The following is a 21,704-nucleotide window of genomic DNA, read 5'->3' as shown; positions in this document are numbered from 1 at the left end:
ACCAGACAACAGTTCATCAAACTGGGCTCGGCTCAGTCTGAAGCACCGCTAAAAAGCTTCCATCATCCAGGTACAGTTTCTGGAAGAGTTTATCTCACAGAACTGGATGCACTGCTAAAAGGATCTAGGGGACTTAGAAAAAAACGCTGAATTAATCTAGGCAGTTTTTCAGCCTTCCTAAAGCACATAAGCTATTCTTTTAATGAAATCCATGTTAGCCATTTAGCAATGAAGCTAGAGTCACCGGGCTGACAGAAGGATGCAAATCCCCGTCTATTGTGAAGTAAATTTGACATGTGAATGAAGCGAGTTTGACGTGCGAATGAAGCGAGTAAACTCAAAATGTTCACGCATGTATCTAAGCACAAATATTCTGATTTATTATCATCTGGTGTGAGCACAGCATAATAGTGGATGGCTGCTTCTTACTCAGGGCTGTTTATGCTAACGAGGAAAAGAGAGTCACTATTGGGCGGGGTTTTCCCCCACTGATGACATGTAAAAAAGGGAGAATATCAATCAAAGTGTTTCTACAGAGGGTTTTAATCAAGTGTGATAATAATTGAATGAATTAAAAAATTTTTACAATTATAGGCTGTCTATATTCACACGCTGCTGCCACACAACTGTTTAAACCTCTTAATAAAGGATTTTTGCATAATAGGTTCTTTTTAATTGAAAAAAAATCTCTTTTACACAATTTAATGCTTCCTGAATGAACATTCGTTAAAAAATACCTCATGACCTCAAACTTTTGAATATACAGTATGTATTAATGAAAAGGTCTGTGCTGGTTATACACAAAGAAATTACAAACATTTTTATAACATGCATAACAACAACAACAGGGGCTGCCTGGACCCAGAGGACCACGGGGATTCATGGGGCCACCTGGTGCACCTGTATGTAGTTTTATTTGGCTCAAACATATAAAAATGATTAGCGAACTGGTTATTTTATTTCTGTAATGATCTCCTTCCCAGGGACAGAAAGGGGGTATTGGGTTCACAGGATCACCCGGACCTCCAGTATGTTACAAAACTTAATTGTTTCATATATGATATCTCAACCTGTCAAGTTCATAACTCAATCTTTAACCTTTAAAGGGCCATATGGGGCCGAGAGGACAAAAGGGAGTTCCAGGTGTCAACGGACCTCCTGTAAGAAACACTTTGCTATTTACAGGCTCTTGTTTTAAAAGAAAGCCATAGAAATTCATTAGTCAAAACTTGTGAAATCTGAATAGTGATTCTCTTTACAGGGACAGCTAGGCGAGATTGGGCCAAGGGGACCACCTGGCAAACCAGTAATTATTTTTCCAGTGTAAAGTCTTAGTTTTATTTCCAAAAGATTTATTTACATCATATATTCTAATAGCTTGTTTTGTTACAAATTTTAGGGAGAGGAAGGGCACGCTGGTGTTACTGGTATTCTGGGTGTTCTTGGACCTCAGGTGCAGTGTTTACTACATGTTAACATATTTCTTGAATGTATTTTTGTTCTGTCACAACCTTTGCATGAGTGTTATATTTTGGTTAAGCCACTGTTCTGAAAAAGACCTCTCATTGTCTTATATTACACAAAATTGTTCTTCTTTGGACATATGTAGAATATAGTGAATATACATTCACTGTGCACTGTATAGCATGAGATTTTAGGGTCAGAATTTGGTCTTAACAACATTAAAGCATGTTTCCATTGTGCCTTTTGTTAATAGTTCAGGCTGCTGGTGGTGTAATGGCTATTTTGATATGTATCACAGTTTAAACGGCCCAGTCTATTTGAATAATGATGCTGGACAGTATACATCCCTTTATGAGCATGGTTTACCCATCTTGTAGTGGTTTTATCCAGCAGGATAGCACAGAATGTCACAAAGCATTTACACAACAACATTTTCAGCCAAATATATTTTATTTCATTTACATGACAATGGCGTTTTTGTTACTGAATGTAAATAAATCTGAAAATGGGTTACAAAGTATATAATTTTGAAAATTCTGCCATTGTTGTATCTATGTAAACACCTGAAAACTTGAGTCTATGAAAATGATAACCTCATGCATGTGCGTAGTATGTGTCTAGGTGTAAATTAAAGACTAGTGCAAACAAATATACTCAACAAGGATCGGGTACATTGTAGTATTATTGTTGCTCAGTGTTTGCTAACACATGTAAACATAGTTTCAGTCTAATATAGAGCAACTTTGGGATGTGGATAAATGGGAGATTTGCATCATGGATGTGCAGATCACAAATCCACAGCAACTGCGTGATGTAATCATATAAATTAGTCCAAAGTCTTTGAGAAATGTTTCCAGCACCTTGTTGAATGTATCTAATAAAGTGGCTTAGTCCCTTTATTAATCAGGGGTCGCCACAGCAGAATGAATCACCAACGTATCCAGCATATGTTTTATGCAGCGGATGCCCTTCCAGGTGCAACCCATAACTTGGAAACACCCATGCACACTCATTCATACACATACACTACAGACAATTTAGCTTACCCAATTCACCTATAGCGCATGTCTTTGGACTTGTGGCGGAAACCGGAGCACCCAGACGGTGAGAACATGCAAACTACACAGAAATGCCAACTGACCCAGCCGAGGTTTGAACCAGCGACCTCCTTTCTGTGAGGTGACAGCGCTACCCACTGCACTACCGCACCACCCTGAACATTGTAATAGAAAAGGTTGAAAAAAAAAAATAGAATATAACCTAATTTTTGTATCAATCTGCTGTTCGGTATTGTTACTGAGTTGTTTTTCTCTCTTTCCTCTTTCAAACTACCAACTGATTATCTTACATAATCCCTTCAGGGCAAACCAGGAGGCGATGGACCACCAGGTCAAAAAGGAGACCGTGTATGTGCATCTAATATTATATTCTGAAAACTTGTAAATTATATTCACAGTTGGAATAAATTTTTAATACGTATTTCTTATTGAAACAGGGAGATGTGGGAATTGAGGGAAGCATTGGAGGTCCAGGACCACCGGGTATAAAAGTAAGCCTGCGGTTGACTCTTAATGAAGAGTTATGAATTATTTACAATCTCTTTAAATATATTCACATTTGTTTTGTTACCCCATTTCATTTTCTTCTATGATAATGAAACAAAGCTCAGAGCCACATCTTTGTTTTAGGGTGTCAACGGACAACCAGGAAATCTAGGACCCTCAGGTGATCCAGTAAGATTACCTCAAACAGCTCCTTAATATGTTAGATGTCTGATTGTTTCGAAACACTTGTATTGTTGTATACATTTTGAATTTTAATTTAAATATACATTGAGCAGTTTTCAGTATGTTGTTATCCATCTACATTTCACTCTGTTTGAATATAAATGTAATCCTTTTTAAAGGATTGATTTCTAACAGCAGAATTAGGAGGTATTAAATATTTATTATATACCAGTTAAATAAAGTCACAGCACTATACAGCACTTCTCACAATAATCCCAAATGGAATTTTTTATCAAATTGTGCTGCCCAAATTAAGCAGAGAAGCTACATTTTGTGATATTTTTTCTTGTTGTCTTTGCCTGACACCTTCAGGGTTTAAAGGCACGGCGTGGAATGAAAGGAGATTCTGGCCAAAAGGGAGATCAAGTGAGTTCACTGAACTATTTACAACACTTCTGGCAAGTAAACAACACTTATGGCAAGCCAGATCCATGCTGTCCTTAGAATAATGGAAAAAAATAGGATTGGAAAATTAATTTAATTAAGTAAATGTTGAGCAAACAAATGCATATTTGCCTATGTGTGGTTTGTTTTTATCAGGGTGCTGCAGGTCTGCCTGGTAAACAAGGTTTTAGAGGTAGAGGAGGTCAGTCTGGGGTACTGGGAGAGACTGGGCCTACTGGACCTGCTGGTTTACCAGGACCCACGGTGAGAAACAGATGTTTTTTTTATCTGGTATAAAACAGAACACATTTAGTCATGCATTGCTTTGTTTCTTCAGGGCAATGATGGACTTATTGGAGAGCCTGGGAGACAGGGACAAGATGGACCTAAGGTACTAATGTCAAAGATATTTGCCAAAATGTCTTGCAATGCAAGACAAACACAGTAATCATATCTAAATGGCATCTTTAGGGAGAAAGAGGATCACCTGGTAGCCAAGGTGTACCTGGACCACGTGGTGATAAGGTAACATGTGATGTTGACAAATGTTATATATCAGATTCTGCAGACATAATCAAAAATACATTAAAATAGAATTTTACTTCAAAAGGGTCGGATTGGCCAAGGAGGATTTTCAGGTTTTCCAGGTCCTTTGGTAAGCTTTTATGAGTAGATAAATTTATTAAATGTAAATAAATACAGTCATATTTTTTTCTACCTAAGGTCCATTACAGACTTTCAGAAAGAAAATACATTTTTAAAAATTAAAGAATATTTTTAATGCAATTTTAAATGTTTGTTTTGTAGGGAGAAATGGGGAAGTCAGGGGAACCAGGACCTGAAGGAGAGCCTGGTATTAAGGTTCCCTTGTACATCAAATCATTACTTTTTAAATAAATTCAATATTGTATGTAGAGATGGATATCGATTTAAATGTCCTGATTTGATTTGAGTCTGGATTAAAAGCACTTGGTTTTGACTTGATTCTTTATTCTTAACTTGATTCAGTGAATATAGATTTAATACAACTGCTATTGATATTGATAAAAATAGTGTAAGTAGTTGGTTTGCAGTCAATAAAATATGACCAGTATATTTGTAACTCTTTTTATTAGACTATGAAATATAAAAAACAGAATCAATATCAAATATTGAATCATAACTTTAAAAAACAATCATTAAAAAATGTGGTTTATTTCTAGGTTTCTCATGGTATTCTCATTTCTTTGGTCAGGATTGTTTTAGACAATAACATTTAGGGACTGATCAACCCACTAAAGCTGGTTGCTGAAATTGTTTTCATTTTGCTATGGGACAGGGTAGACCAGGGATGCCTGGAGGGACTGCATCTAAAGGCCGAAAGGTAAATCAAACTTCCTAGCGGTCAGTCAAATGCATGTCATACTCTAGCATTAATTAACACAACAAGTTAAACATGACATCTCTTATCTACAGTACATGTTAAAGTGGATTATCTAGCTTAGTCTGTTATCAATTAGGGTCTACAGGGTGTTTCAGGCAGTCGAGGACCTGACGGCACTCATGGTGCACATGTAAGAGCCCCAAATATTATTTTTTCTTTTGTTTTTATTAGCAACTAGTTATTATTAAATTGTGTTACAGGGATCAACTGGATTATTAGGATCAAATGGAGACAGAGGATCTCGAGGACTCCGGGTATCTTCTTCTTTTATCCATTTGTTAGCCATCGTTACATGGACAACACAGCTGATTAAATCTGATCTCTGAACAGGGTTTACAGGGAAAGCCTGGTGCACCAGGAATTCAAGGTCCCGTTGGAAAAAAAGTGAGTTTAATTTTTCCTTCCTAATTAACAGGTTTTCCAAACTCTTTAGTCTCTTAAAGTTATACAACTTTCCATCTTGTGGTATATTAAGCTGTTGAAAATGTCATAGTTTGCCAGTTCTGACATTAATGTCTAAGAATATGACCTGCGACTGCTATTAAATAGGGGGAAACAGGGAGCCGAGGTCTTACTGGCAAACCCGGAAAGCCTGGAATCAATGTAAGTAATGATTTCATAAAATTCCAAACAATTGATATATTACATGACACCCAGTTCTCCAGACTACACTGGAGATTTGTGTGTTTTCTGTGGTCTTTCATTGCACTTGGGATCCATTTTATATGGCTAGTTCAGTCTTGATAGGGTGTTTAAAAATACATCATGTCGTGGTCTGTTTTTCTCAGGGTGTTAAAGGCAAAGAGGGTTCAGTAGGGCTTCATGGTAAACCCGGAGAAAAGGTTAGTGATTTTGTAAACTGTAGCAATCATGTCATGTTATAGTGATACATCACTAAATATGATGACAAACTTTAGTGCAACAAACAGCTGTGAACATTAGCCATGTTTAATTATAATTAGCAGCAGAAAATGTCCTTTCATTCTTGTTTTTAAACCTAACCTCATTTGATTCACAAGCCATATGATCATCTGTCACTTCTTTCCTTGCAATATGTATCCAAATACACTTTTTTACATGTGGTTTTAGGGCAAAATCGGCCCTGAAGGGCCAAAAGGAAAGCCTGGTCAGCCAGTGAGTGCCTATTATATATATGACTTAATCTTATTTCATGAACAATAAATAAAAGTGTTGGTTGAAATCAATCTATTTTAATATCTAGGGTCCTCGAGGCATAGCAGGAGGGAAAGGCTACATGGGACCTTCAGTAAGACATACTCTTTTTTCCAATCTTTATGTCAGTGATGCGATTGAACAGTCAGGTTCCATAAAGCTTCATTTTCTCTATGGGGAAATAGATTTTTTACAATAAAGGATAAATCTTTTTAAGACAGACCTGTTGTGAGCGCTGAGGATGTTAACTGATCGCACGTGCCTTTGTAAAACCTAATTATTTGCATTAATTTAACTTACTTTTTAACAAATGTATTTAAAAACGACTTCTACCAATCAGAGAGCAAAGACATAATTAGCCCCACCTTTCACAGTAAAGAACACAATGACATAATCGAGTCTCATTTTGTTCTCAATCTTAGAATATTTTTATATATACTTTGCTATAATTTTTTATACAGTATGTTGTTTCTGTAGATACAAAGAATAGTTTTATATGTCTCTTTCATTATTAATTTGTGTTCACAATGCTTCATATAATTGTTGTTCATACCCTAATAAATTGCACAGTGATGGGTTGCAGCTGGAATGGCATCCGCTGTGTAAAACAAATGCTGGATAAGTTGGTGGTTCATTCCACTCTGGCAACCCCAGATTAATAAAGGGACTAGGCCGATGAATAAATGAATGAATAATATTAATAATTTCTTACATTTATATAGTGCTTTTCTGGACACTCAGAGCGCTTTACACATTTTAGGGGGGAATCTCCTCATCCACCACCAGTGTGCAGCATCCACCTGGATGACACAACGGCAGCCATATTGCGCCAGACCGCACATCACACACCAGCTGATTGGTGGAGAGGAGACAGAGTGATGTAGCCAATTATAATATGGGGATGGTTAGGAGGCCATAATGTACAGAGGCCAGTGGGCGATTTTGGCAAGGATACACCCCTACTCTTTTCGAAGGACATCCTGGGATTTTTAACGACCACAGAGAGTCAAGACCTCAGTTTAACGTCTTATCCGAAAGACGGAGCTCACTGAGCAGTACAGAGTCCCATTCACTATACTGGGGCTTTAGGACCCAAACAGACCACAGGTTGAATGCCCCCTGCTGGCTGGCTTTACTAACACCACTTCCAGCAGCAACCTTGCTTTCCCATGTGGTCTCCAATCCAAGTACTGACCCGGCGAAGCCCTGCTTAGCTTCAGTGGGCAACCATGTGAGAGTTGCAGGGGGTTAATTTGTGTCTGGTTGGTTTGAATTATGGCTTATAACAATTTAAAGGAAAAGTTCACCTTAAAGATCAACAGTAAATGTTTGCTGTGTCATCTGTTGTCTGAGGCCAATATGAATATATTTACACACTTTTAATATATGGATATTATTGATATTTTACTTGCAAAAACTCTTGCTTCACTTCAGAAGGCATTTCTTAACCTACCCAGTTATTTAGATTACTTTTATGTTGGATGCTTCAAAATTGTTCTGCCATTACAAAGCTAAGAAAAGACAGGGTTTTAATATTAATATAATAAACCTCCAATTGTGTTTGTCTGAAAGAAAAAAGGCATATACGTTTGCTTTATAAAAAATACAAAAAATTATTTTGGAAGCAGCACTAATAAAAGAGTACTGTATAACAATAAAAACTACATGTTAGTCCTGTGTAGAAATCATGAAATATCTGTAATTGCTATCTTCTAAAGGGGCTACAGGGAAACATAGGCCAGTGGGGTGAGACGGGTGTGCGGGGACCAGAAGGGCATCAAGGACCACCAGGCCTGCCCGGGCCCCATGGAGTGGCAGGGTATCCAGTATGTTATTTTACTCTATTTAATTCATTGTTATGAGAGTGTGTAACTTCTCACATTTAAAAACTAATGGAGTATTGATTGACCCTCTCTCTCTTTCAGGGTAAAGATGGACCTTCTGGACCCATCGGACCTCCAGGAGACAAAGGCAATAAAGTGGGCTGGACTTTTTCTTTTCTTATCTTAATTTTTTAATGTTGTATCTACTGGTTCTCTCATACTTACTGTTTTTAAATATATCTGCTAAAGGGACTGAGAGGAGACACTGGACTGAAGGGAGTTGCTGGTATCGATGGTGAGGAGGTATATTGCTTAGAAATCTTGCTTATGTTCAAGCCTAAATCAATGATTTTAACAATGTTCATATATTCTCTGACATTTGCTTTGATTCTTCTGATTGTTTGAAAAGTTACTGTACCCTGGTCAATAAGGATATAATATGGTCAAAAAGAATGCATTCATGCAATTATAAGTGACTATATGTTTACATTGTTACAGAATTATCACACTCTTAATTTAACCTAATTTAAACCTAATTTGTTCCTAATTTAACATTCGTTTCATGAAAGAATCCTAAAGAGAAAAATCAGGTTTGCGAAAAACCTTAAGCAGCACTTTTTAAGCAACTATTTTTCAACATGAGAATAGCGATAAAGTCAGCATATTCTAAGAGTTTTAAAAATATATTGTGACACTGAAAACTGGAGTAATTATTATTCCTTCATTCATTTTCTTTTCAGCTTGGTCCCCTTATTAATCTGGGGTCGACACAGCGGAATGAACCGCCAACTTATCCAGCATTTGTTTTTATGCAGTGGATGCCCTTCCAGCTGCAACCCATCCCTGGGAAACATCCATACACACTCATTCACACACACATACACTACGGACAATTTAGCCTACCCAATTCACCTGTACCGCATGTCTTTGGACTGTGGGGGAACCGGAGCAACCACACGAATGCAGGGAGAACATGCAAACTCCACACAGAAACGCCAACTGACCCAGCCGAGGCTCGAACCAGCGATCTTCTTGCTGTGAGGCAACAGCACTACCTACTGCGCCACTGCATCCCCGGAATAATTATTATATTAAATTTTAAAAAATGTATTTAAAAAATTTTAAAATAGGAAAACAATTGCATTTTTATAATATGTTACAATCTTTCTGTTTTTACTTGTTTTGATCAAATACATTCATCCTTGGTGAGCATAAAACAATTCTCTCAAAGTCTTCATACAGACGCGACATGGGTGCTAAGTGGTTAGTGATGTCGCCTCACAGCAAAAAGGTCGTTGGTTCGAGTCCCGGCTGGGTCAGTTGACATTTCTGTGTGAAGTTTGTGTCCTTCCTGTGTGCGCTTGAATTTCTTCCGGGTGCTCCGGTTTCCCTCACAAGTCCAAAGACATGCGCTATAGGTGAATTGGGTAAGCTAAATTGTCTGTAGTGTATGTGTGTGAATGAGTGTGCATGGGTGTTTCCCAGTTATGGGTTGTACCTGGAAGGGCATCCGCTATATAAAGCATATGCTGGAAAAGTTGGCGGTTCATTCCGCTGTGGCGACCCCTGATGAATAAAGGGGCTAAGCTGAAGGAAAATTAATGAATGAATGATCATTATACGGACCCTAAACTTTTAAGATTTGATATTTTTTAGGGCCCAGTAGGTGAAACTGGACCAGTCGGACCAGCAGGACGTAAAGGCTTGTCTGTACGTACAAATACTGCAACTCCATTGCATACATGTACATTGTGTTATGAGTTATGTAAATGATACACAGGACAGAACTGTCGGTTGCAGGGTGAAAAGGGTAAAGAGGGATCTGTTGGTGATCATGGTCCAAAAGGAATCCAAGGAGAGAGTGGAAATCAAGGACCATCTGGAGTAAAAGGACCAAAAGGAAGAGATGTAAGATGATTTGTTTTTTTCTGTATACTTTAATTGAATTAAAGACTTTTGGACGATTTGGTCAATGATTTTTTGGTTGATTAGATCACATGTAAAGGAAGGAGACACTTTTGTGTTTATTTCTGGTGTTTTAATGTTATACCTTTAACCATTTTTGTGTTTTCTTTGAGCAGAGGGTCTATACAAGGTGCAATGTTTATGGGCTTTTCAGGTCTTTAAAAATCGTGCAAAATTTGCATTGATCTCCAAAAAATGATCTCCATGATCTCCAAAAAACTTTGCAGAATGCTGTTAGAATCGGATAAGGCCCAAGCTGTTTTTTTACATGCATTTTTTATTTCTCTTTGCTATTTGGCATTGGAACCTAATTAGAATAAAACCTATCTATCATCTTTTGATAAGATGTACTTTTAGAGAAAAATGATGTCCACATATGTGGACTCGTGGTCCGAATTTCCATAAAACACAATAAAGTCACCTTTGTGTAATAGAATGAAAAACTCTTTATTTCTGCCTTGAACACAGCAGTTTTTTTCCTGACTGTTTTTAATGCATTAATAACACATACACATATTTTTGAACATGTTTTGACTATCAATAAAAACAAAATCTTTTGCTCATTTTGGACAGTTAAAATAGTGTTTGGGACATTTCATATGCTGTAAAACAATTGCAGGATGACACTGTATATCTGTAACAAAAAATAAAACATAAGACATAAGAGCTAAAATGTGCTGTCTACGTATGTAGCCATTAAGCCCTAAGAGGTTGAAAGAACATTGTGCTTTTTATAAATTTTTGCCTTTAAACTAAACTTAAAAGAGCACTCCATTTTTTTTGGATAAGATCATTAGCATCTCAGTAAAAACATTCAAGAAAGAGTTTTAATAATTTTTGACTTTTTTGGTGAGAGCCGTTCACATATCGCAACTAAAAGTGCATGGAAAGCGTGAGCGAGTTTCTTCTCTCACCATTTTCAACACGCTTTGCGCTCGCGCTCCTTTGTCATGGCTAGAAATGCACTGCATTTTGTTTGGATGTGTTTGGATGTTCTGTGTTTGGCTGCACTGTGGTGCAGTGGGTAGCACGTTCGCCTCACAGCAAGAAGGTCGCTGGATCGAGCCCGGCCTGGGCATTTCTGTGTGGAGTTTGGATGTTCTCCCCGATTTCGCATGGGTTTTCTCTGGGTGCTTCGGTTTCCCCCACTAGTCCAAAATCATGTGGTACAGGTCAATTGGGTAAGCTAAATTGTCCGTAGTGTATGTGTGTGAATGAGTGTGTATGGATGTTTCCTAGTGATGGGTTGCAGCTGGAAGGGCATCCACTGCATAAAACATATGCTGGATAAGTTGGCGGTTCATTCCGCTGTGACCCCAGATTAATAAAGGGACTAAGCCGAAAAGAAAATGAATGAATGAATAATTAGTGTACCAAAATGTGTATAATCCATACAAAGTATGAAGCTGATCGGTCAGTTCTTCTCACGTGATTCGCAGTGCGCTCGTGGCATTCTGAAAGGTTGAGATGTGAAAATAATGTTGTGTGTTTGTTTTTGTCAGGGAATGAGCGGTGCTCTGGGGCAGAAGGGAGATCCTGGATCCTCTGGTGAAAAAGTGAGTATTTTTTGATGGGGATTGCGTATGTGTTTTGGTGCAAGAGTTAAAGCGTTGCATATTCTTGTTGTTTTTATGTTTGCTGTGGGTTTGTTAATATTTAGGGTCATCCAGGTGTAAGAGGTCAGTCCGGCTTGGTAGGCCAGTATGGTCCTGGGGGAAACATGGGAGAAGGTGGGGATAAAGGTGATAAAGGTCTACTTGGACTTGCCGTGAGTTCCTCGTCCTCTTTTATGCACAATGTAGCTACTGAAGAAATATATGGTCATATTTAAAGATTTTTTTATATACATATATTATAGGGTGAGACAGGAACAACAGGGCCTCCAGGTCCAAGTGGTGCTATAGGATTTCCAGTAAGTTTGGACTACTATATTTGAGGTACTGTATATTTTAGGACATACATTTCAGATTTATGTGTATCATCAAAATTTAGGGTTTTACAGGAAAAGAAGGACTTGGTGGACAAAGTGGAGAACGTGGGCCAAAAGTATGCTTTTTTTCTTGTTTTGTATTACTGATTCCTTTTGAGACCATATTTATGGAATTATATGCAATAACACACTTTAGCTGGTCTTTAGCTGGTCAATGACATACAGTTGAGGTCAGAATTATTAACCCCCCTTTTAGTTTTTTTTTCTTTTTTAAATATTTCCCAAATGATGTTTAACAGAGCAAGGAAATTTTCACATTATGTCTGATAATATTTTTTCTTCTAGAGAAAGTCTTTTTTGTTTTATTTCGGCTAGAATAAAAGCAGTTTTTAATATTTTAAAAACCATTTTAAGGTCAAAATTATTAGCCCCGTTAAGCTATATTTTTTTCAATAGTCTACAGAACAAACTATCGTTATACAATAACTTTCCTAATTACACTAACCTGTATAGTTAACCCACTTAACCTAATTAAGCCTTTAAATGTCACTTTAAGCTGTGATAAGCAAAGATAAAATGAATCGGTTATTAGAAATGAGTTATTAAAACTATTATGTTTAGAAATGTGTTGAAAAAAATCTTCTCTCCGTTAAACAGAAATTGGGGGAAAAAATAAACAGGGTTAATAATTCTGACTTTAATTGTACATCAGCTAGACCTAATCGGGTTTTATAAAGTTACTCTGTAATTTACACCATGAATCAAGCCATTAAATCTGCTTTTTTTGCTCTTTAGGGAGAGCCTGGACTTAAAGGGAGTCCAGAGGGCCGTGGGAAGATTGGATCAATTGTATGTTTTTACCTTTAATGGTGCATGCACACATTAAACATTAAGATATCTGGCAAAACTGTCCTGAATTGTATATGTTGTTTACAGGGTGTAATAGGTCTAATTGGGAAGAAAGGAGAGCCTGGAAAACAAGGCAGAGTGGTGAGATACACTTTTCCAATACAAATAACAAAATATTAGGCTTTTGCTATTAAAAGTCCCTTAAAGTGCTTAGAACTGTGCATTTTTATTCTATATTTGACGTAATCTCAACTAAAAAAATTAAGAGATGGTGGGACATAAAGTAGCTCCTCCCCTTTTAAATAAACAGCCAATAGCATTTTGTTCGTTAGCGTATCAGAGCTTTGCCAGTGAGAATGGTTGAGATCAAGCGCGTCAAATGAAAAGCAAATGAGAAGCATCTTGAAGGGGGCGTGGCATGTCAGATACTAGAGAGCATTTGATTCATCACGATTTGATGAGAAACTGAAGCATGAGGTAGCGAAAGTTGACAAACTGCAAGCTTTAGATGTTTATATCAGTTTTATATTTTATAAACACAAATGAACACGAAAACTAGCTAATAGATATTCTTAAACAGAACTAAATTTGATTTCATGGGACCTGTGAAGCTAAGACAAAGTCATTTCACCTTGGCATGCAGTAAAGTGTACAGTATGCTAACACTTTAGAATAGAGACTAATACTCACTTTTAACTAGATGCTTGTTAACTTGCATATTAGTTCTTATAAAGCACATTTTAAGCCTTTTTCTGCATGATTATAAATCCTTTGAGACAAAAGTCACAGTTATTATTAAATTACAGTGTTATTACAGCGTTAGCCCATTTGAATGGTCATCTGTGGTTCTATTTTTTAGGGCCGGATGGGTCAGTCAGGAGCTGTGGGTCCTCAAGGACCAAAGGGGAAACAAGGATCTTTAGGAGCTTTAGGGAAAAAAGGAGTGATGGGTCTACCAGGGCCAAAGGTCAGTCACTCAATATTTCAGAAGGTATTTACTAAATATACTGAATGCCTGATAACACATTAAAACATTTCATGATTCTTACTCACAGGGAATGAGTGGATTTCCAGGAAAGGGGGGAAATAAAGGTGTTGCAGGAAAGCCAGTGAGTTTTTCAGGCTTTTATGATTGTGATTATCAGCAGCTTAGATGGCCATATTTAATATTTTGCCAACACAAAGCAATAAAAATGCATGCATTGGATTTATTTGTTCACTAGGGACCTCAAGGACCAAAAGGGAAACACGGGAACCGTGGTCTTCCTGGAAAGCCAGCAAGTATCCCCAATACAAATCCAAAACCTTTTTGAGTTTTTAATGATTGTGTGAAAGGTTTTCTTTTAAACTAACTTCATTTAAGGGCCGCAGTGGAACAAATGGACTGCTAGGAGTTATAGGAACTGAAGGAGACCCAGTGAGTAGCTTGACCTTATTTTAGAATGGATAAAATGTTCAATTCATAATCCCTGTATGTGTTTATTGTGGCTTTTTGGGTTATTGGTGTGAGATGTAGCCCAAGTACAATCAGTCAGACTACTTATAAATCTTATATTCCTTCATTTCAATGGATTTCTTTATTACAGATTTAGCTTAAGTGAATGTTTACATAAACTTCCAGGGTGACATTGGATTCAGAGGACGTCCAGGGAGACCAGGTCTGCTAGGCAGTGCTGTAAGCAAGCTTGCTTTATACAGACATGAAAAATGTGTCAGTTATAAAATCATGTTATTATTTGTGGCATAGTTTCAATACTCATTTACAGGGAGCCACAGGAATACCAGGTTTGCAAGGGAGTCGAGGACCTACTGGACCAAAGGTAATTGCCATTCTGACTTAAAAAAGAGAAAAGTTTACTACTGCAGTATAATGGCATTCACCACAGGGGTCTATTGGACTAAAAGGGAAACCAGGGCCTACTGGACCAATAGGACCAAAGGTAATAAACTAAAGATTTCGTTTTACTTTTGACGATCCACAAGGACTTAATTGTCTACTATTTCTTCACTTAAAGGGTATTCCAGGACTTCAAGGTAAAAAGGGAGATGCTGGACAGAAAGGAACAATGGTATTATTGCATCTCTTTCTACATTTACTATACACAATGGGCTCTATTTTAACGATCTAGGTGCAAAGTCTAAAGCGAATGGAGCAAAAGCATTAAGGGCATGTCAGAATCCACTTTTTCTATTTTAAGAGCGGACAAATACGGTTTACGCCCGATGCATGGTCTAACAGGGTTGTGCTTATTCTCTTTATGACTTATGGGTATGTTTTGAAAATAACGTACATTAAACCAATCAGACTCCTATCTCCCATTCCCTTTAAGACTCATTTGTCACGCCATGGCGCATTTGCTTTTTACATAGCAGACCTTGTAAATGGAAAAAACTAAATGCTTTACAACCGAAAAAACAATTTAACCAAGAAAGCTGGTTAAGCACACCATCTGCAGCGCGAGGATAAAGAATGAGCCTCCTTAATTCTGCCTTTTTACTTTTTTTTATGTTACTTTTACTCATTACTTGTTTACTGTCATGGACAAGGTAACGTTGTTGACGGTGCTTAATTTAGTTTGTTAAGCACAAAAATTTATTTACAAACTATTTCAAAATTCAGTTTTAATTTCCAGCAAACGAGTAAATGAACAATAATAACAAAGTGTGGTCAAAAAACTGAGTTATATCCAAACACACGTCCTATAGATATGCTCCATATGGTGATGCATACATTTTCAAAACACGACAGGTATAACAATATAAAAATGCATATAATAAACAATACTGATTTGGATTTGCTATTTAAACAATGTGGTGCAAAACGTGAAAATTAGGGTTGTGCCAGTCTGAAAATAGCAACAAATCGTGCCATCCACATATTGTGCCTTATTGCGCCAGATGTATGATAGGGCCCAATGTTTACATACACCAGGGTTGTATATGATATGATATTGGAGAAGTGAAGTTCATAAGATCTCAAAGAGAAACTAAACATCTCAAGCTCAAACTGACCAAAATAATGCAATTTGATACAACTGTATCAATATCATTCATGGAGATGGAGAACATGCAAACTCCACTGAGAAATGCCAACTGGCCCAACCCACTGCGAAATGCCAACTGACCTACCCACTGCACCACCGTACCACAACTGTATCAATATACTTATATTAATATGTAAATATATAGAAAAAAGCATATGTAATGCAATCCAATGCAATGATGAAATGTGCAAAAAATAAAAAATTTAATTCTTCAGAACACTGTAATGCAATTCACAGGGCCAAATTGGTGTAACAGGTTTGCAAGGGCCCACTGGACCACCAGGAGTAAAGGTAAGTTTCAGTAAAACAATGGCAGCACATTTGTAAAAAAAAAAAAAAAAAAGTGGTTAAAGGTGCTTTATGAATGTTTTTCTTCATCTTGCAGGGAAAACAAGGTACTCCAGGCTACAAAGGGCGGCCTGGACCAAAAGGCACACAGGTAAATTACTGCCTTAAGTATAGTGTGCACATACAGTTGAAGTCAGAATTATTAGCCCGCCCTTCTTTTTTCCTCGATTTCTGTTTAACGGAGAGATGTTTTCAACACATTTCTAAACATAATAGTACTCATTTCTAATAACTGATCTATTTTATCTTTGCCATGATGACAGTAAATAATATTTTACTATTATTATTATTTAATATTTTCAAGACGCTTCTATACAGCTTAAAGTGACATTTAAAGGCTTAACTAGGTTAATTAGGTTAACTAGGCAGGTTAGGGTAATTAGGCAAGTTATTGTATAACGATGGTTTGTTCTGTAGACTATTGAAAAATGTATAGCTTAAAGGGGCTAATAATCTTGACCTTAAAATTTTATTTATTTTTTTTATTAAAAAAATTATTCTAGCCGAAATAAAACAAAAAAGACTTTCTTCAGAAGAAAAAATATTATCAGACATACTGTGAAATTTTTTTTGCTCTGTTAAACATCATCTAGGAAATATTTAAAAAAGAAAAAAATTCAAAGGGTGTTTAATAATTTTGACTTCAACTGTATGTATTGCAACTGTTCCTTTATTGATAAATGTTTTGTTTCTTAAAGGGTGAATTTGGTGCTCGTGGGCGTCCTGGTGGAAAAGGACTTCCTGGTTCACCTGTACGTCTAATTGTGAACTCCTTGACTAGCTTTATCTACTTTAGAACACTGGCATATACTGTATTAGACAGATTCTTATTTTGCTCTGCAGGGTCTATCTGGAAGGAAGGTGTGTACTGAAATTGCAGGTGTGATTAAGTCATTTATATAGCTCTGCTTATCTTTACCCTGTACCTGAACCAGGTAGGTACAGGTACCGGTGTCATTGCAGTCAGAGTGACCTGTTGTGTATGTACGATGTACAATGGGGTCATGTTGAAACTATGAGATTATATATGTATATATTCTGATTTAAAACTGAAAGAATTGTTTAATTGTTTGTAAAAGAAAAAAATTTAATAAAAATTCAACCAAATTTAAATTTTAAAATAAATTTAAAGTATTTGAAATTTTGCACTTTTTTTAAAGTCATTAATCGAAGAAGTGAAAAACTAACAACTTTATTTTACTAGTTTTGGAATCTATCTATCTATCTATCTATCTATCTATCTATCTATCTATCTATCTATCTATCTATCTATCTATCTATCTATCTATCTATCTATCTATCTATCTATCTGTCTGTCTGTCTGTCTGTCTGTCTGTCTGTCTGTCTGTCTGTCTGTCTGTCTGTCTGTCTGTCTGTCTGTCTGTCTGTCTGTCTGTCTGTCTGTATTGTGTACCTCCTTGTTCATTGTTCATGTTTACAGGGAATGAAAGGAGTTCATGGAAAATCTGGGCAAAAAGGTGCGAAAGGTCAAAGAGGACCACCTGTAAGTGGAATATTTTGGCTAATAATATTAATTTTGTTCATTTCATACACAGCAAGCTTGTTTGCATTTAAAGAACATATAATAGATGTCTAAAATAGATGTATTATGCTAAGACAAGGCAAAATCTGGGCTGTCAGTGAAAATATAATAAACATCTAACAACACTACAAAACAGACTAAAGTCATCAAACAGACAGGCACGAATTGCATATGTGAAGTCTGTCTAATCTGTCTATTTGAATACTTTTGGATGTCTGTTAGATTTTCCCTGACAGCCCAAATTTAGCCATGTTTAGCCAAAATGTTTAGAGATCTTTTAAACACAGAATTGCTTGGTCTGTGATTACTTAATTTTAAATGTTATATGTCTGTTGATATTCTGTTTATCTATTCTGAGTGTTATTTTTTTACAAGGGAAAACCAGGTATTGTCAGCAAGGTAAAACCAAGGCCTCATACTCCCCCTTGGAGAAGAGGATCACAAAATGTTGGTACCGAAGCAATCAACCTCAAAAACAAGTTTCTTTTTGTGTCAATTAGAGTTAAGATAAATGTGAGGTCATGTAGCAGGAGGACCCGGGTTAAATCATATGGCCTAGTTTTTACACAAACATTTGTGCATATTCTTTTCAGAAAGTAAGGTTATTATCTAGAAAGTTGCGATTTGATGACTTTGATGATTGGATTGACGAAAACAGCTACTCACAAGGCACTAAAGACAACCCAGCGACCTCATGCAGAGAGCTGAGTCTCATCCAGCCTCCTCTCAGAGATGGTGAGCAGAAAACCAAAGAGGGAGCTCATTTGGAAATCAGAAAAATGTCCACAAATTAACATATATTTTATACCATTTCATTGAAATATATCAGATTTCTATGTGGAAAGAAATCATTTAGAAGGACATTTGGAATTCACTGTGCACATGTGTTCATAGGGCACTACTATGTTGATCCTAACCAAGGATGTCCATTTGATGCTCTCCGAGTCTTCTGTAATTTTACTGCTGGTGGTCTTACTTGTGTGGCTCCTGTCCAATCTAATGTAAGAGGTTTTTCACATTTTCTCAATCTTCTTTGGTACTCAAGAAACTTATATTTTTGTCTATGAGATTCCCAAAAGTGTGTCAAAAGGCATGGTTCACCCAAATCTACCTTGGTGATTAAAAAAAATGTAATCAATTGCAATAAATACACGTTAAGCTAAATAAAAAACTGTAGCACCTGATGGTACCTTCAAGTCTTAAAAAGTGAAGTGAAAACATTAATTTTCTTGGACATTGCATTGATTCATAAGACCCATCAGTGTATTATCAGGAGCCAGCAGTATTACTTTTATTTGGCCTTTATATGTTTTTTGACTCTCAAAGTGCACTTTTATTTTATGAATCAAGGAACGCAATTTCAGCAATAAAAAAAAGGCAGAAAATACTCATGTACATATTTGATGGCCTGAGAATGAGTAAATTAACAGCAAATAATCATTTTTGGGTGATCTATACCTTTAAAAATTCTATATTACAGAAACAGAATATAAAAAAGATTCAGCATTTATCACTTATACCCACAACAATAATATATAGACCTGGGGTCTGTTCTTCGTACCTTGGTTAAATGATCTAAGATAATTTGGCAGATCCTGGATCTTTTAATCTTGATAACTGATCTCTGGCTAATAATGTTTCTTCAAACAAGTTTGTGAATCAGATTAAAATGTCTAGATGAACTGATCTGAGATCGCTGCGTGTGTTGTGAAGGATGGATCTGTTGATCCTCGAAATCATGATAAGCAATGCAACGATTGGCTGATGCCACAGCGGCATAATGACATCATCTGAATAATATTCAACTATCGATGTGAGTAAAATTATATAAAATTCATAGTAAACTGTTTGTTTACTACGATACGCAAAAATGTTCCACATTTGTTGTGGGCTGCAGGCTTTACACTTTCATATGTCAAGAGTATTTAGCAATTTATTTAGTTTTACTTCTAGAGCGAATCCTCTTTATTATAGTAGGTTTTCATTGTACATTTTCTTAATTATAGCTTATTATAGTATTCAAGTTTCTTAATAAATGGCTGTTTAAATTAATTTTGCATTTAAAAAAGCGTTTTAATATTGGTAAAGTGTCGGCAACTTTTGCCAAGCATCAAATCACCGCCATATTACAGTGGCTGTCAAAATATGTGCATGACGACATATATATTGGCCATGTCACTATTATACTAATTTGTCCATAAATGTTCTCTTTGAACCCCTTGGGGAGAATCCCTGTTTTTGTAAACACAGGCTCATTCTGATTGGTCAATTGGTGCTTTTTAAAATACTATTGGTTGGGTTTAGGGAAGGAGGAGGATGGGTCAGTCGATCAGTCAGTCATTCAGTCAGTCATTCAGTCAGTCGACTTTGGTGAATTTACAAGAGAGCAGGTGCGAATGGCACTCGCGAGAGAAATTTCAGATCTCAAAAGGTGTACACAGCGGCCTCTGGTGGATTCGCAAAAACAAAAACTGCTGGGATGTATTTGACGCTCCAGAAATTTATATAGAGGTACGTTTTCAGAATGAGCCTTGTACTTTTATTTTTTGTACTTGTATTGCATGTTTTATTTATACATTTTTTAAAAACTCCTATTATGTATGTGTATGTACTTTTTTCCCCAGTGTATATGTAAGAAAATATCAACATGCGATACATACTTTCAGAATTGCCTTTGCTTGAAATGACCTTTGCTTTTATATAAAATCAGCCTGCTCCTAAGCAGGTTTGAGCTATGAAAACCTATGACAACAACTCTCAGATGAGTTTTGAAGAATGAAACGATCCTGGATTGTGTTAAACATCAATAACCAAATCCAGCTAATTGAGTAATTCACGTACGAAGAACAGACCCATGGGCACAGACACAGAGTACAGCAACATATAAATATAATACTATATTTGTTGTAATAATTTTGTAAGATTTCAGGAGTATGGCCATCATCAGTGGACAGATCTAAAAAGTGGTTTAGTGAGCTTTACAAAGGCTTCAAGGTAAATGACTAATTTTGTTTGTTTGTATGGAAACAGTGTTGTGTTTATCATTATTAAGAGTGGCAGTTATCGCAATACATGTGTTTCTCTGATTATTGCGCTCCATAGTTGAAGTACAAAGATCTCGATGTTGTCCAACTGCGATTCCTGAGGTTACACAGCACCTCTGCCACACAAAGCATCAGCTTGAAATGTCCCAAAAAACACAGTCCCACTGTTAATCACTGGAAGACGATGCTGCACTTACGAGGAGACTCCTATGAAGAAATCCATCCGCCCCATGTCATCATAACCCAACATAGTTGTGAGGTTAGAATTAATCAATGGCCGTGGAAATGGTGAAATGCTGTTGACAAAAAACATGAGACATTTCCACACAGTCAAAGCATGTCAAGTAAATTATTGCACTATGTACTATTTGCATAACAACAGGTTTCACTTGCATTATATTGCAGGTTACTGCACAGGTGAGGGTTCATGGGAGTTCAGAGCTCCACCGAGGAGACATGTGGCTACTTCCTATCAGAGATGTTTTTGTGGAGGGCGGAGAGACCTGGGAAGAAGATGCAAACATTATCCTGGGAGATTTGTGCTTTTTATAGTCTCTTTCCAAAGATAGATGTCATGCGCAGAGCTCCTGCGTGGATTGCATTGCTCCTAGATGATATTAGAGGATGTTATTGTTTATCCTGCATTGTTTTCCAGGTTTACTATTATTCAGATTTCTCATTGACTAAGTGTGCGTGCGTGCGTGCGTGCGTGTGTGTGTGTGTGTGTTAATAAGCATGCAAGTTTATTTAGTCTTGTTTGACAGAGGATTTTCAGTATTTATTATATTGTTTTATTTATGAGAATTTGTATTAGAGAAAAAGTAGTCAACTTTTTATATTTAACCACGAAAACCTTACAGACTATTTACTGCAAAAAACATTTTGTTCATCATTTGAAAGTGTTATGAAATGCCCTGTATTTCTAAA

At 36.6% G+C, this 21,704-nt stretch overlaps 2 protein-coding genes across 5 annotated transcripts in view; both read left to right on the top strand.

Annotated features, from left to right (window-relative positions):
• Positions 1-3,049, top strand: part of LOC130233248 (collagen alpha-1(XXVII) chain-like) — a 24,401-nt gene extending 21,352 nt beyond the window's left edge. Inside the window, exons 14-20 of the mRNA XM_056463201.1 lie at positions 849-902; positions 984-1,028; positions 1,107-1,160; positions 1,262-1,306; positions 1,400-1,453; positions 2,826-2,870; positions 2,960-3,049. Coding sequence (XP_056319176.1) covers positions 849-902; positions 984-1,028; positions 1,107-1,160; positions 1,262-1,306; positions 1,400-1,453; positions 2,826-2,870; positions 2,960-3,049 — 387 coding nt within the window. The remainder of the gene's footprint in view (positions 1-848; positions 903-983; positions 1,029-1,106; positions 1,161-1,261; positions 1,307-1,399; positions 1,454-2,825; positions 2,871-2,959) is intronic.
• On the top strand, positions 2,788-21,704 carry LOC130233739 (collagen alpha-1(V) chain-like). Of its 4 annotated transcripts, none has more exons than XM_056463916.1 (47): positions 2,788-2,870; positions 2,960-3,013; positions 3,153-3,189; positions 3,564-3,617; positions 3,792-3,899; positions 3,973-4,026; positions 4,107-4,160; positions 4,246-4,290; positions 4,443-4,496; positions 4,954-4,998; positions 5,135-5,188; positions 5,259-5,312; positions 5,389-5,442; positions 5,608-5,661; positions 5,847-5,900; positions 6,148-6,192; positions 6,281-6,325; positions 7,950-8,057; positions 8,157-8,210; positions 8,304-8,357; positions 9,711-9,764; positions 9,855-9,962; positions 11,522-11,575; positions 11,680-11,787; positions 11,878-11,931; positions 12,012-12,065; positions 12,745-12,798; positions 12,886-12,939; positions 13,658-13,765; positions 13,854-13,907; positions 14,022-14,075; positions 14,162-14,215; positions 14,420-14,473; positions 14,565-14,618; positions 14,685-14,738; positions 14,814-14,867; positions 16,080-16,133; positions 16,228-16,281; positions 16,889-16,942; positions 17,034-17,051; positions 17,632-17,694; positions 18,109-18,180; positions 18,327-18,468; positions 18,628-18,734; positions 20,656-20,727; positions 20,836-21,036; positions 21,183-21,704. In XM_056463916.1, the coding sequence occupies exons 4-47, from the start codon at positions 3,585-3,587 to the stop codon at positions 21,327-21,329; spliced, it is 2,979 nt and encodes a 992-aa protein (XP_056319891.1). In that variant the 5' UTR covers positions 2,788-2,870; positions 2,960-3,013; positions 3,153-3,189; positions 3,564-3,584; the 3' UTR covers positions 21,330-21,704. The 4 variants fall into 4 exon arrangements, with proteins under 4 accessions (XP_056319891.1, XP_056319890.1, XP_056319892.1 ...); XM_056463915.1 differs by having other exon boundaries at positions 3,153-3,197; XM_056463917.1 differs by lacking the exon at positions 21,183-21,704 and having other exon boundaries at positions 3,153-3,197; positions 20,663-20,727; positions 20,836-20,924.

The sequence above is a fragment of the Danio aesculapii genome, chromosome 8, assembly GCF_903798145.1.
Source record: "Danio aesculapii chromosome 8, fDanAes4.1, whole genome shotgun sequence".
NCBI lineage: Eukaryota > Metazoa > Chordata > Actinopteri > Cypriniformes > Danionidae > Danio > Danio aesculapii.
This window is presented reverse-complemented; position numbering and strand designations above follow the sequence as displayed.